The sequence below is a fragment of the Callorhinus ursinus genome, unplaced genomic scaffold (genome assembly GCF_003265705.2).
Source record: "Callorhinus ursinus isolate GAN/ISIS: 27379988/994484 unplaced genomic scaffold, GSC_fseal_2.0 scaffold18, whole genome shotgun sequence".
Taxonomy (NCBI): Eukaryota; Metazoa; Chordata; class Mammalia; order Carnivora; family Otariidae; genus Callorhinus; species Callorhinus ursinus.
The window spans coordinates 7620709-7632129 of NW_027397080.1; the positions used below are offsets into that span (position 1 = coordinate 7620709).

Sequence of the window (11421 nt, forward strand, 5' to 3'; positions counted from 1 at the left end):
TCTAGGCATAAGGAACAATCATAAATCAATTAGTTTGATTTTGGAAGGAAACCTGGCCTCGAGGGTGAGTTGGGACCCAGGAGGGCAGGCATATGATTCAGAGATGGGAGAGGAAGGTATTCAGGAACCCCAGCCTGGGAGGGAATGAGTCTCTGCTCTGAGAACTTGGCTGGACCCAGCCTGGGGGATGGGAGAACCTCTGTGGGCACCTGAATCTCTACTCTAGATGGCTGAGGTTATTTCTAGGGTTGGTCTGTTGTCTCTTGTTTTGCAAACAGCACAGCAGAGCCTCCTCCTCCCTCCCCCACCCTTCTAGATCGAGGCTATTTATGCCCAGTGACAAGCCTGAGGATCCCAGGGGGGTTGGCCTCAAGGACCTGGAGGGGCCTTGTGTCCCTGGCAGGCGCCAGTCCTCCCTCCCAGGCACAGGGAGGAAGCCAGAGGATTGGAAACTGTAGAGGTGGGGGAGGAGGGGTTCCCTCCACTTCCCTCCACCAACCCTGTAGTGCCGATCCGAGCACACTCTTCACACCCCTCCCTGAGAAACTCAAAAAACCATGGGGCCAAGGATTAGGGTCTCCCCTGGGCTTCAAAGGTCAAAACTATTCCTGGGCACTGTGGAAACCAAGGCCGAACTTCTCTGTCCCAGGGTGCAGCTGGAGGTGAGGAGGTGATTACTTCTGTTTTTGCCACTCAGAGTTGTGAAATCAAGCCCTTTGAAGGTCAAGGCCCTGTCCGGGGTTGGGGGTCCTTGTTTCCAGAGAACACCAAGCTTGGTTCCCACTGACAGGGCCGGGACAGCAGAATCTAAACCACCCCCTCCTCCAGGCTTGATTAAGTCCTCTTTTACAAACTCGGTCTAGGTGTGACCCCGGGGGGTAAGCTGGAAGCGGGGGGGAGAGACACGAAAAGGCCATGAGGACTCTTGGTCCCCCAAGGGACCTTGGTTGGCTGGGTTCTGTACCCCTCGCTTGAGATGGAGTACAGCAGTCTCCCGCTGGCTGCCGGTGGGAGTTGGGGGGGGGGGGGGGGGGGGGGGGGGGGGCCGGGAAAGGGGGGGGGGGGGGGGGGGGGGGTCCTGGCCGCCCGGTAAGGTTGAGAGAGCCGGGTTAGACTGCGCCGGCCGAGGGGGCCTGGAGCGGGCTCCAGCCCACGGAGGAGGTGTGGGCGGGGTCTGGCCCCCCGCCTGCGGGATGCGGGGCCGGGGCGGGGTCCGCACCCCGCGGGCAGGGGCGGCCGGGGGCGGGGTCCGGGCGGGGCGGGCCCCGCGCGCACTTCCTCGGGGAGGGGTTGGGGCCGCGCTCCCACTCGCCCACACAGTCCGTGTGCAGCCGGCAGCCTTGCGGAGCTCGCTCGGCCCCCGCTCTGCCCGGCCCGCAGGTACAAGCCGCCGAGGGACGCGCGGCCCGGCTTCCCCGCTCCCGCCGCCCGCTTCGAGGTGAGCTCCCCGCCGAACCCGGCTCCGAATCCCGGCTCCCGGCCCCGGCCGGTGCCCCCTGCTCCCCACTCGGGTCCGGCCGCGATGACCGGGGGCGCGCTGGGAGCGGGCGGCGCGGGGTGCACTGAGCCCCGAAGGGCGCCCCCCGGATCGCACCGATCCTGGCCGCCCGGAGGGGCGGGGGCTACTCCGAGATTTGAGCGGGGGAGGGGGCCAAGTTTGAAACGGAGAAGCCAGAGTCGAGCGAGGGACCGGGAGGATTCGAGAAACTGAGGCTCCCAGAAAGGCCGGTGGAGCGAGACCAAGACTGGGACACAAGCGACAGGCTTAGACAGGAGGCTGCAGCGATACCCGAGGAAGGGACCGAGAGTTGGCCGTAGAGTCACCGAGAGGCAGACACGAGGCATAGGGACCGACCCAGGTTTTGTGGAGCGAAGCATTTGAAGGAGAAGCATACATTGACTCCAGTGAACACGTTGTAACGCCCTTCTCGGGGCTTTGCAGGGTCCTGGGCAAGTGAGGGGCCCTGAAGCCTAAGCTTCGTTAGCCTCGTGATAGATCAGTCTCTGTGAGGCCTATAGAGCCGTCCAGAAACTGGAGACAGACACTCAGGAACAGACGTGCTAAGAGAGAGAAAGGGTGGGAACCCCTGGAGACACTCAGATACCAAGATTTGGGTGTACAGAGGTAGAAATCCGCAGAGGGAGGCCGTTGGGAGATAACCAGCCAGAGATACACGCAAAACATAAAGACAGCTGAAGTGTGCAGAGACAGACACGCTGAGTGGGGCAGAGCTGGCTTTGATGGAGGCACACTGACAGCTTCCCAGACAGACCTGGAAAGGCTCAGGCCTGAAAGACTGGGAAGCAAGGATGTGGGCCAGCCAGGTCCCTGTGAGGCAGAGGACCTGAGACAGACCGAGATCAAAAAGGAGCCCCAGGCATATACCAAGACAGCCCCAACTTATTTTTAAACTCAAATCTTGGACGCGCTGCTTCAGCCCTGGGGGACCCAGGGTGAGAGGGAAGGGGCTAAGGGGGAGTTTGGGGTTGGTGCCTGATAGCAGGAGGTGGGGGGTGGGGGGAGTTAGGTTTCTCCCCTTAAATCTCCTGTCAATTCCTGGGAGCTGGGGGAGGGGTCTGAGCTGATCCTGACTCACAGCTGTGGGGCCTGGCCAGGGTCCTCCTGGACAGTGCAGGGTGGAGGGGGCAAAGGAGTTGAGCGGTTGGCATGGGTAGTTGGAAAGGCTTCTGGGTGTCTTCCAACAGCAGGGTTAGCAGCTGGGGGAGAAGGGTGAGACTCCTCTGCTAGTGACGTCACCGCGTATCTCCTGTACCCCTGCTCTTAAGTGTTGGCCGCCCCCTTTATCGCCGCTGCAGCATTTTTTGGGAGAAAAACAGGAAAGGGCTCCAGGCTAGAAAGCAGAAAACCTGGTCTCTCTGAGACTTGAGTGACCTTGGGCCTGGCTTGTTCCTGGTTTCTGTGCTCAACTGTAAAATGGGAATGATAGCCTAACCTGCCTGCCTTTTGTGAGATCTGGTGAGATGGTGGATGGGATGGCACTTCATGAGAGGCAGGGCAGCACGCAGGTGTGTGAACCTGTGTACCTGTGTGAGGGGTCTCCCTGGGGTCAGGCTGGCCCCACTGATCTCCTCAGCCAGCCCCGTGGCCTGAGCGTTTTCACTTCACTTTCACTTCCCAGCAGAACTGGCGGGAGGTGGGGGTCCCTCTTTGTTCTATCCCTGGGTCTACCCCGAGAATGTCCAGGTCAAAACCCAGGCCAGCTCCCTGACCCAGGCCTGGCTCAGAAACATGTCTGACCCCTATGTGAGCGAGGGGCTAATAATAAAAATGCCGACGACTACCATTTACTGACTACTCACTTTCTGCCAGGTGCTTTCCAAGCACCAGCATTTCAGCCTGACCACCCCAGGAGTAGGAGGTAGGCTTAGATAAGAAAACAGGCCCAGGGACCTTAAGTGACTTGCCCAAGATCACCCAGCTAGTAAGCGAAGAAGTCAGGATTCAGACCCACATGCCACATTTGGGCCTCTATACTCCACATGTCGCAGCCATTTATTCGGCCATTCTGAGCTCTGGGAGGTTCACTGGGATGTGCCAGATGTGTGTGTCTGGGTCAGGTGTAGGGGTGGAGTGTGTGTGTGTATGTGTTTATTGGTGGGAGCAGGGGCTGAGAGCCATCGGGCAGACTGGGCAGTCTCCCCTGCACCTCCCCCCCCCCACCCCACCAGCCTTGAAGGAATATAAGACTGGTTCTCTTCAGTCCCCTAGCCCTGCCAGGGAAAGTGGGAGGGAGGTGGGGAGGGAGGGGGATGGGCAGGGACAGGTGGGCCTTGATAGTGCCCTTCACTCTGTCCTCATTAGAGCCCAGCTGGACAGACTAGGGGACTGGGGGATTCTGGGAAGGAAACAGAAGCCATGCCCATACCCTATTTGGGGTGCCCCTGTCTCAGAGTGGTGACTTCCTCCCAGGGGGTGGTCTCAGGGCTAGCCTGGGCCTGGGAAGGTGATGGCTGCTGTGGGCCAAGCCAGGAAGGAAGGACAAGACTCGGGGCACTCCCGGACACACCATGGCCACACACTCCACCTGTGCGGCCCCCTGCTGCCCAGTGGCTGACAGCCCAGGCAACCCTCAGATGTTGGGCCAGAGGAAACCCAGGCCTGACTGGTGGGGAGCGGACCAAGAAGGAGGGCTACCCTCGACCCTACAGCATAGCCCTGCCCCAGAATCACCTCTCTGAAGACCCCAGCCCCTGGAGGCCTCCTGGCCTGGCCTGGGGTACGAACTTCGTTATCTTCCCCCGAACTTTGTATCTTCCCCCGCTGTACAGAGGGGCAGCTTTGAGTTCACAAACCATCCCTTCAAGAGCCAGGCCCTCCAGGCTTGGGGCGTTTGCTGGCGCCTGGAGTCTGAACTCCAAGCCAGAGCAACGTTTCTTGGCCAGAATTTCTCACTGGGGGTGGCTGAGAAAAGGAGCACTTTTCCTTCAACTCGAGCCTGGGCAGGCTCTGGGGACTGCCAGTTACTGGGGGTATGTGTGTGGGGGGAGTGGGTTGGTGGGTTCCTTTGTCCTCTCCAGGTTCCTCTGCAGCTGTGAGAACATCCCCTTCCGCTGAGTCCTGGTGGTGCCTCTCCACCCAGCCTGGGATCCCAGCCCTTAGAGAGCAGGCTTCATGATGGAGGACGCTGGGGGTGGGGAGCTCTGAATTTGGGGCTAGAGACTGGAGTCAGGAGCAGCAGAAGGGACTGGGAACCCCACTTCCCTGCCCCCCCCCCCACTCCCCATGCTCCTGTTCCAGAGGCAGCTGTGTGGATGACCTCATCCCGCAAACATGCTTTGTTCCTGAGAAAATGGAAAGTGTCTGAGGTTTGGTGGGGGCTGGGTGTCTGCAGCAGCAGCCCTCAGGGCTCCCCCCTGTGCCTGACTCCCCACCCAAGAGGGGGCCTGATTGGGGAGAAAATGTCTTCTGTGGCTCCCACTCTCTCACCCTCCACGCCGCCTACCCCAAACCCTCAGAAACCGGAAAAGCTGGGGAGAGTCTGTTTCTCCCAGAGGCAGGGGGAGGGAAATAATGACCCAGGCGATTGGAAAGATGGGCCAGGAGTGATGCCTGGAGGGCCATGCTGTGTAATCCCCGTCTTTAATTCCCCTCTCCCTCCCCAGGCATCTCACCTCGGTTCCCTTTTCTCGCCCCTGTGGCTGGCCAAACCTGACATCTGGCTGTGGTGCTGCCACAGCTGCTGTGCAGGCCAAGGCTGGTGTGACCAGAGACCCAGCAGGGGCTGCAGGGGGCTGAGGACAGAGGGTCCAGCTGGGGAAGCTTGGCTGTGTCCAGCTTGCAGGACTTCCTTCCTACTTAAACCTAGCCTGAGCCTCTGAAGTCCTTGCTTGGGCTGACTCTCTCGGACAGACGGACGGACGGACAGACGTCCGGACGGAGGCCCGAGGTGACTTCCATCTCCATCATTCAGGGCCCATCCCTCTAACATTCCACTGGCTCCTGGACCTGGAGAGGGCGGACACAGCCCATTCACATCCCTAAACTCCTCACTAAGAGCTCTGGGTAGAAGTTCCTTTTTCCATATCTCTAGGGCCCCTTCCTGGGAGTCAGGAGAGGGTGGGAGTGCTGTTCCTTCGGGATAGAGAGTGGGGTGGCTCCCTGCCCTGGCTCTTGTCCCCTTGGGGACAGTAGGGACAGTGGAAGCTAAACGCAGGCTGGGGCAGGAAATGAGTCACTGACCCAGGAAAAGCCCCCTCCCCCCAGATCTGCCAGGGCCCAGATAAGAAAACAACTTCTGCTTCCTGATTTTTTCCTGACCCCTTCTCCCCCGCCCCACACGCTGTTAAATACAGAAATAAACATGCGGGACTCCTGGGTTTCCAGAAGCACCCCCTTCCTCATCGCCTGCTGTTTGGACCTGGCATTTCTTAGGCCTGGTCTCTTGCTCTTTCTTTTAACGCAAAGAGCTTTTGCGAGGGGCTAAGCCACAGCCCCTCTGGGTGACGCGTGCCCAACCTTTGGCGCCTGGCAGGGCTCACTCACAGCCACCATGAGCGAGGCCTTTGACTGTGCAAAATGCAGCGAGTCCCTGTATGGCCGCAAATACATCCAGACGGACAACGGCCCCTACTGTGTGCCCTGCTATGACAGCACCTTCGCCAACACCTGTGCCGAGTGCCAGCAGCTTATCGGGCACGACTCCAGGGTAAGGGCTGGACCAGAGCGGGCAAGGAGTGGGTGGAGGCTGGGGCGGAGGGGCAAAGGTGCCAGCACCCCTGCCATGCTCCCTGCAGGAGCTGTTCTATGAAGACCGCCACTTCCACGAGGGCTGCTTCCGCTGCTGCCGCTGCCAGCGCTCCCTGGCCGATGAGCCCTTCACCTGCCAGGACAGCGAGCTGCTCTGCAATGACTGCTACTGCAGCGCCTTCTCGTCGCAGTGCTCGGCCTGCGGCGAGACCGTCATGCCCGGTACGTGCCCGGGGCCGCCGTGCGCGTGCGCGTGCCACCCCGACGTAGGCTCGTGCTCGGCCGAGGGACGGGCACCTGTACGGTACATCCAGGGAGGCTTAGTGTTGTAAAGACCTGCACGCACGGCATCTTTTGGGAACTTGAGCGCATACGGGATCGGTCCTGCCTGTATGCTCCTGGGATATTAGCGTGTGCGGGGACTGGCACACCCAGGTATACGCATGAGCGCTTAGCACGCGCAGGAACGGACCCGCTTGGTATGTTCCTGAGGGTTTAGCGTGTGCACCTGTGGGCTTACCATGTACGGGCAGACTGACAAGCTTCAGACACACCCGGGGGCTCAGCATGCATGAATACCTGCGTGTTTGGTACGTGTTGGAGCGAGGAGTCCAATGAGACCGTCATGCTTGGCGCATCGGGGCTTGGTGTACGTAGAGACAGATCAACAGGGCCTAACATGTGTCGTGACCTGCATCCCTCATAGATATGTGAGGGCTGAGGACAGGTGGAGAATGACATGATCAGGAGACACCGAGGCTTCGCATGTACTGAATCCATCAGGTCCTGGTCATCAGAACTCTGTTGGGGGTCTTTGTGGGTGTGGCTAAAGCCATCATGTCTGGTGTAGAAGGACTTAGCGTGAACTGAGTCATCATGCCTGCGACATGGGGGCCTGGTGTATGCTGACATAGTCATATCTAGCACATGTGGGGACTTCACAAATGTCAGATCCTCACATCTAGATTATGGGGGCCTAGCATGTGCCCAGCCATGTGCATAGCATGTGCGGTGTTGGGGGGGGAGGGTCGCATGTGCCATGTAGGTGGCAAGTGTCCTGCTCCATGTGCGTGGATGCCACCCTGCTTAGGCTCTGGGAACAGCAGGGACTCTCCTCAGGGGTTAGCAGAGGGTGGCCCTCAGGAGCTTGGGACACAGCCTCTGAGTGGGACCCCTGTTCCCCACAGGGTCCCGGAAGCTGGAATACGGAGGCCAGACATGGCATGAGCACTGCTTCCTGTGCAGCGGCTGTGAACAGCCGCTGGGCTCCCGTTCCTTTGTGCCCGACAAGGGCGCTCACTACTGCGTGCCCTGCTATGAGAACAAGTTCGCGCCTCGCTGCGCCCGCTGCAGCAAGGTGGGGGCTGGGCCAGTGGGGTGGGGGGTGAGCAAGGCTCCGTGCTGGGGTGGGGCTCGCCACTCCCCTCCTGCTGACCGATGCTGCCCCCACAGACGCTGACACAAGGTGGCGTGACCTACCGTGACCAGCCCTGGCATCGAGAATGCCTGGTCTGCACAGGGTGCCAGACGCCCCTAGCAGGGCAGCAGTTCACCTCCCGGGATGATGATCCCTACTGTGTGGCCTGTTTTGGAGAACTCTTTGCACCCAAGTGCAGCAGCTGCAAGCGCCCCATCACAGGTGGGACAAAGGGTCAAAGAGCATGGCGGGTAGGATGCAAGCAAGGGAATGGGATCTGGTATTGGGCGAGGCTGAGGGGCAGGACTGCGGCCGATCCACAGAGCTAACCTCCAGCCTCCCTCCAGGACTCGGTGGAGGCAAGTATGTGTCCTTTGAAGACCGTCACTGGCACCACAGCTGCTTCTCCTGCGCCCGCTGCTCTGCCTCCCTGGTGGGCCAAGGCTTTGTGCCCGACGGAGACCAAGTGCTGTGTCAGGGCTGCAGCCAGGCAGGGCCCTGAGCCAGGACTCCTGGGCCCAGGGCCTCCCAAACCAGGGCTCCAGGACTGAGGCCCCGGCTCCACACCACCTTTGGGACCCAGCCCCTTCCCTAAACCGGGGCTCCTCCTGGGCTCCAGGAGTCAGCTTCCCTGCTCCAGCATCCCCAAACCAGTACTCCCTGATCCGGGGCCCCCCAACCGGGACCCTTATGGAGCCTCCATGATTCAAGCCTGGACTCCAGAATTCAGCCCTCTCCTCACGGTCTGGGTCCCAGACCGGGCCCTCTCCCCAAATCAAGGCTCTGGACCCAACCCTCCAAACTGGACTCTGGGACCCAGGCCCCCTTCAATCTAGACTTCTTTCCAGAAACTTTAGGTCTTCTGTGGGTGCCTCCAAAGTGGACTCTCCTCAGGCTTGATCCTCCCCACCCCCATCCCACCCTATCCCCGGGGCTGGGGCTTTCTGGGCCGCGAATCAGGGGGTCACTGTTTAAGGGGATCCTAGAGCACAGGGTTTTGCCCAGTCCGTGTCTGTCGAGTGTTTTCTCATTTCATTTGAGCTCCATTTTTGCCCAGAGATGGGCAGAGGGGTGGGATTGGTTCACCCCCCCCTTCCAGGTTCTGCAATAAAGCAGTGTGAGGAAGCGAAGGCCTCTGTGTATTTGTCTGGGGGTGGCGGGGGTGGCGGGGGAAGGAAGGTTCCCTCGCAGACCGCGAGACTCAGGCTCTTCCAGACCTCCTCTGCGCAGGGCAAAGGAGGAAGCTGCTGGGCCACGGGGTGGGAAATCTCCGGAGAACGGGGATCCCCGCCGCTGCTACCGTCCCTCTCAGGCGTCGCCAGCCTCCCCGCTGCTGGCGAAGGGCTTTTTCCTCCGGGTGGGGGAGGGAGGGGTTTGGGGGAGGTCCCGGACGGGAGTGGAGTTGGCAGTGGGTTCCCCCGTCCAGTACAAACCGCCTCGCTCCCTCAGCAGCCCTTCCCAAATCCCGCAGAGCACCCGGTGCGGATTCCCAGTCTGGGCCCAGACCCCCAGCCCCCTTCCCCCTCTTCCCGAGGATTAGCGGAGGCGGCCCGGGATCCGCTCGCGGCCGCACGTTTTTTTGCCAAAAAAGGCAAGGATGCAGCTGCACGCGCCGCGGGAACATCTGGATCCGATTCCCGGCATGAATGGGTCACGGCCCCGCCCTCCCGTGATTCAGGGGCGGAGGCGGGAATGAGCGAGGGGGGCTGTCCCCCAAAGTGGGGAGATGGGGCGGAGCGCTGCTCCCCTCTGCCGGCGTCCGACGCCGGCTGCCCCAGCCCCGCCCTCGGCCCCCGACGGTCGGAGGCGCACTGGTGCGCGCTAGCGCGCGCTGCTTACAAACCTCTTGGGCCCGCCCGCCGCCTCCTGGGGTGGGGGACCGGCGCCACGGTGCGGGTGGACCCTCGCGTCCCCTGAGGGAGGGGCCCTCGGTCCGGCCGACCCGCGTGATCATCTGTATCTCATACTAAATCCTCCCAGAAATCCTATGGGGCGCGCATTTTTCCATTTCACAGAGGTGGAGACTCCCAACTTGTCAGTTCCCCAAAGCCACCTAGGTAATCACAGGGTGGATTCCTTTCAGACTGCCTCCCGGGCCCGATTCGAATCCTAAGCTTTCTGGGGCTGTGGTTGACATTTTCAACAAACCTTTACAAATACCCACCATGTGTGCTTATAATTAGTAATTACATGTTTACATTTTTGTCTCTGCCACCGGCTTCTACGAGGACTGCGCTTGCGCCTGCCTTGCTCACTCTACTATTCTCAGCTCCCAGCACTTACTACTTGTTCAATAAATACTTGTTGAGGAAGAGTAGTCCAAGCATGGAAAACAGCTGGTGCAAAGAACGGGAGGCCTGAAAAAACATATGGCGCTTTGGGGAAGCAGCAGATAATTTAATTTGGAGGAAGTGCCAAGAGACTAAAATGGCAGGCAGAGGCCAGGTCACAAAAAAATCAAATGCCAAGTTAAACAGACCTCACCCTGAGGGAAAAGCAGCCAGTGGAAATGTTCAAGCAGGGGCATAAGATGATCACTCTGGCTACAGCATGAATAATGGATTGCAGGGGTAAGATGAACAGGCTCTGTTGGAAGCTGGTGCACTGGTGGAGAGAGAGAAAGAAGCCAGTGGCATCAGGGTGGAAAAGACAGGACTTGGGTGACTGGCTGGAGGGACTGGAGAAGGAGAAGGTTTTAGGGGAAGGGAGGCGAAAGGTTTTGCTTAAGTGGCCCACCCCCCCTAAGAGGAAGAGATACACAGTTACCGTGTCACTGATTTCAAAAGAAACATTTTTCAGATTTAACATCTTGGAAACCCAGATGCATTATATAATAGAAGACATGACATAGTTTAATAATTTTTTCTTTCTTTCTTAGTGGGACATAAAATAATGGTGGAGTTAACATTTGATGGCATCTCATATTTGATGAAATATGGTAGATCCCAAACCCTACCAAACACACACACACACACACACACACACACACACACACACACTCTGGGGCCCTCTGGTGAGTTTTGCCAGGGGTGCTATCTAAGGTTGAAATCTTGCTTACATTTTTAAGTATAAATATAACCCTCACAACACCCCATGAGCAGGCAAGACAAGAGTCATTATCCCTTTGTTATTTTTCAAACTTTAAAAAACAAAAACCAATGCATTCTTATTGTAGAAAAATTGGAGAATTACAAAAAGTAAAGAGAATAGGTAAATCGCTAATAATTCCTTGACATATTATAGCCTCCTGGTTCTTTTTTGTTAAGCATGCATGTGCATATATGTATTTTCATTTTGAGTTTTAAGTTTATTTTTTAAAATGCAAAAGTGGGACGCCTAGGTGGCTCAAATGGTTAAGTGGCTGCCTTTGGCTCAGGTCATGATCCCAGGGTCCTGGGGTCGGGCTCCCTGCTCAGTGCAGAGCCTGCTTCTCCCTCTCCCTCTGCCATTCCCTCTGCTTATGCTCTCTGGCCCTATCTCTCTCTCAAATAAATAAATAAATAAATAGATCTTTACAAAAATAAAATAAAATGCAAAAGTAATATAGGTATATGTTAAGGAAAAAACCTTTCTTGCTGGGTATACACAAAGAAAAGTTTCCCTCTTGTGCCAGATCTTCTGAGGGATCTCCTCATAAACAACCACTGTTTACTGTTTCTTGGATATCCTCACAGAAATAATCTCTTTGTGCATCTATTTTTACACACATTATTATGCATCTAGATCTTTTTCACTTTGTGTGGCCATCTTTCCTTTGAGTTCATATAGATTTTTTTAACAGCTTTATTGAGGGATA

General features: G+C 57.9%; 1 protein-coding gene across 2 annotated transcripts; it reads left to right on the plus strand.

Annotated features, from left to right (window-relative positions):
* Positions 1 to 1295: 1295 nt before the first annotated feature.
* On the plus strand, positions 1296 to 8755 carry FHL3 (four and a half LIM domains 3). 2 transcript variants are annotated; one of them, XM_025856431.2, is made up of 6 exons: positions 1296 to 1438; positions 5927 to 6167; positions 6256 to 6430; positions 7396 to 7565; positions 7661 to 7847; positions 7973 to 8755. In XM_025856431.2, the coding sequence occupies exons 2-6, from the start codon at positions 6012 to 6014 to the stop codon at positions 8125 to 8127; spliced, it is 843 nt and encodes a 280-aa protein (XP_025712216.1). In that variant the 5' UTR covers positions 1296 to 1438; positions 5927 to 6011; the 3' UTR covers positions 8128 to 8755. The 2 variants fall into 2 exon arrangements, with proteins under 2 accessions (XP_025712216.1, XP_025712215.1); XM_025856430.2 differs by having other exon boundaries at positions 5994 to 6167.
* Positions 8756 to 11421: the final 2666 nt, after the last annotated feature.

Coding starts and splice junctions, on each gene's coding strand:
- FHL3 (XM_025856431.2), top strand. CDS start 6,012: ATGAGCGAGGCCTTTGACTGTGCAAAATGCAGCGAGTCCCTGTATGGC. Junction 6,168..6,255: donor TTATCGGGCACGACTCCAGG/GTAAGGGCTGGA, acceptor TGCTCCCTGCAG/GAGCTGTTCTATGAAGACCG. Junction 6,431..7,395: donor CGGCGAGACCGTCATGCCCG/GTACGTGCCCGG, acceptor TGTTCCCCACAG/GGTCCCGGAAGCTGGAATAC.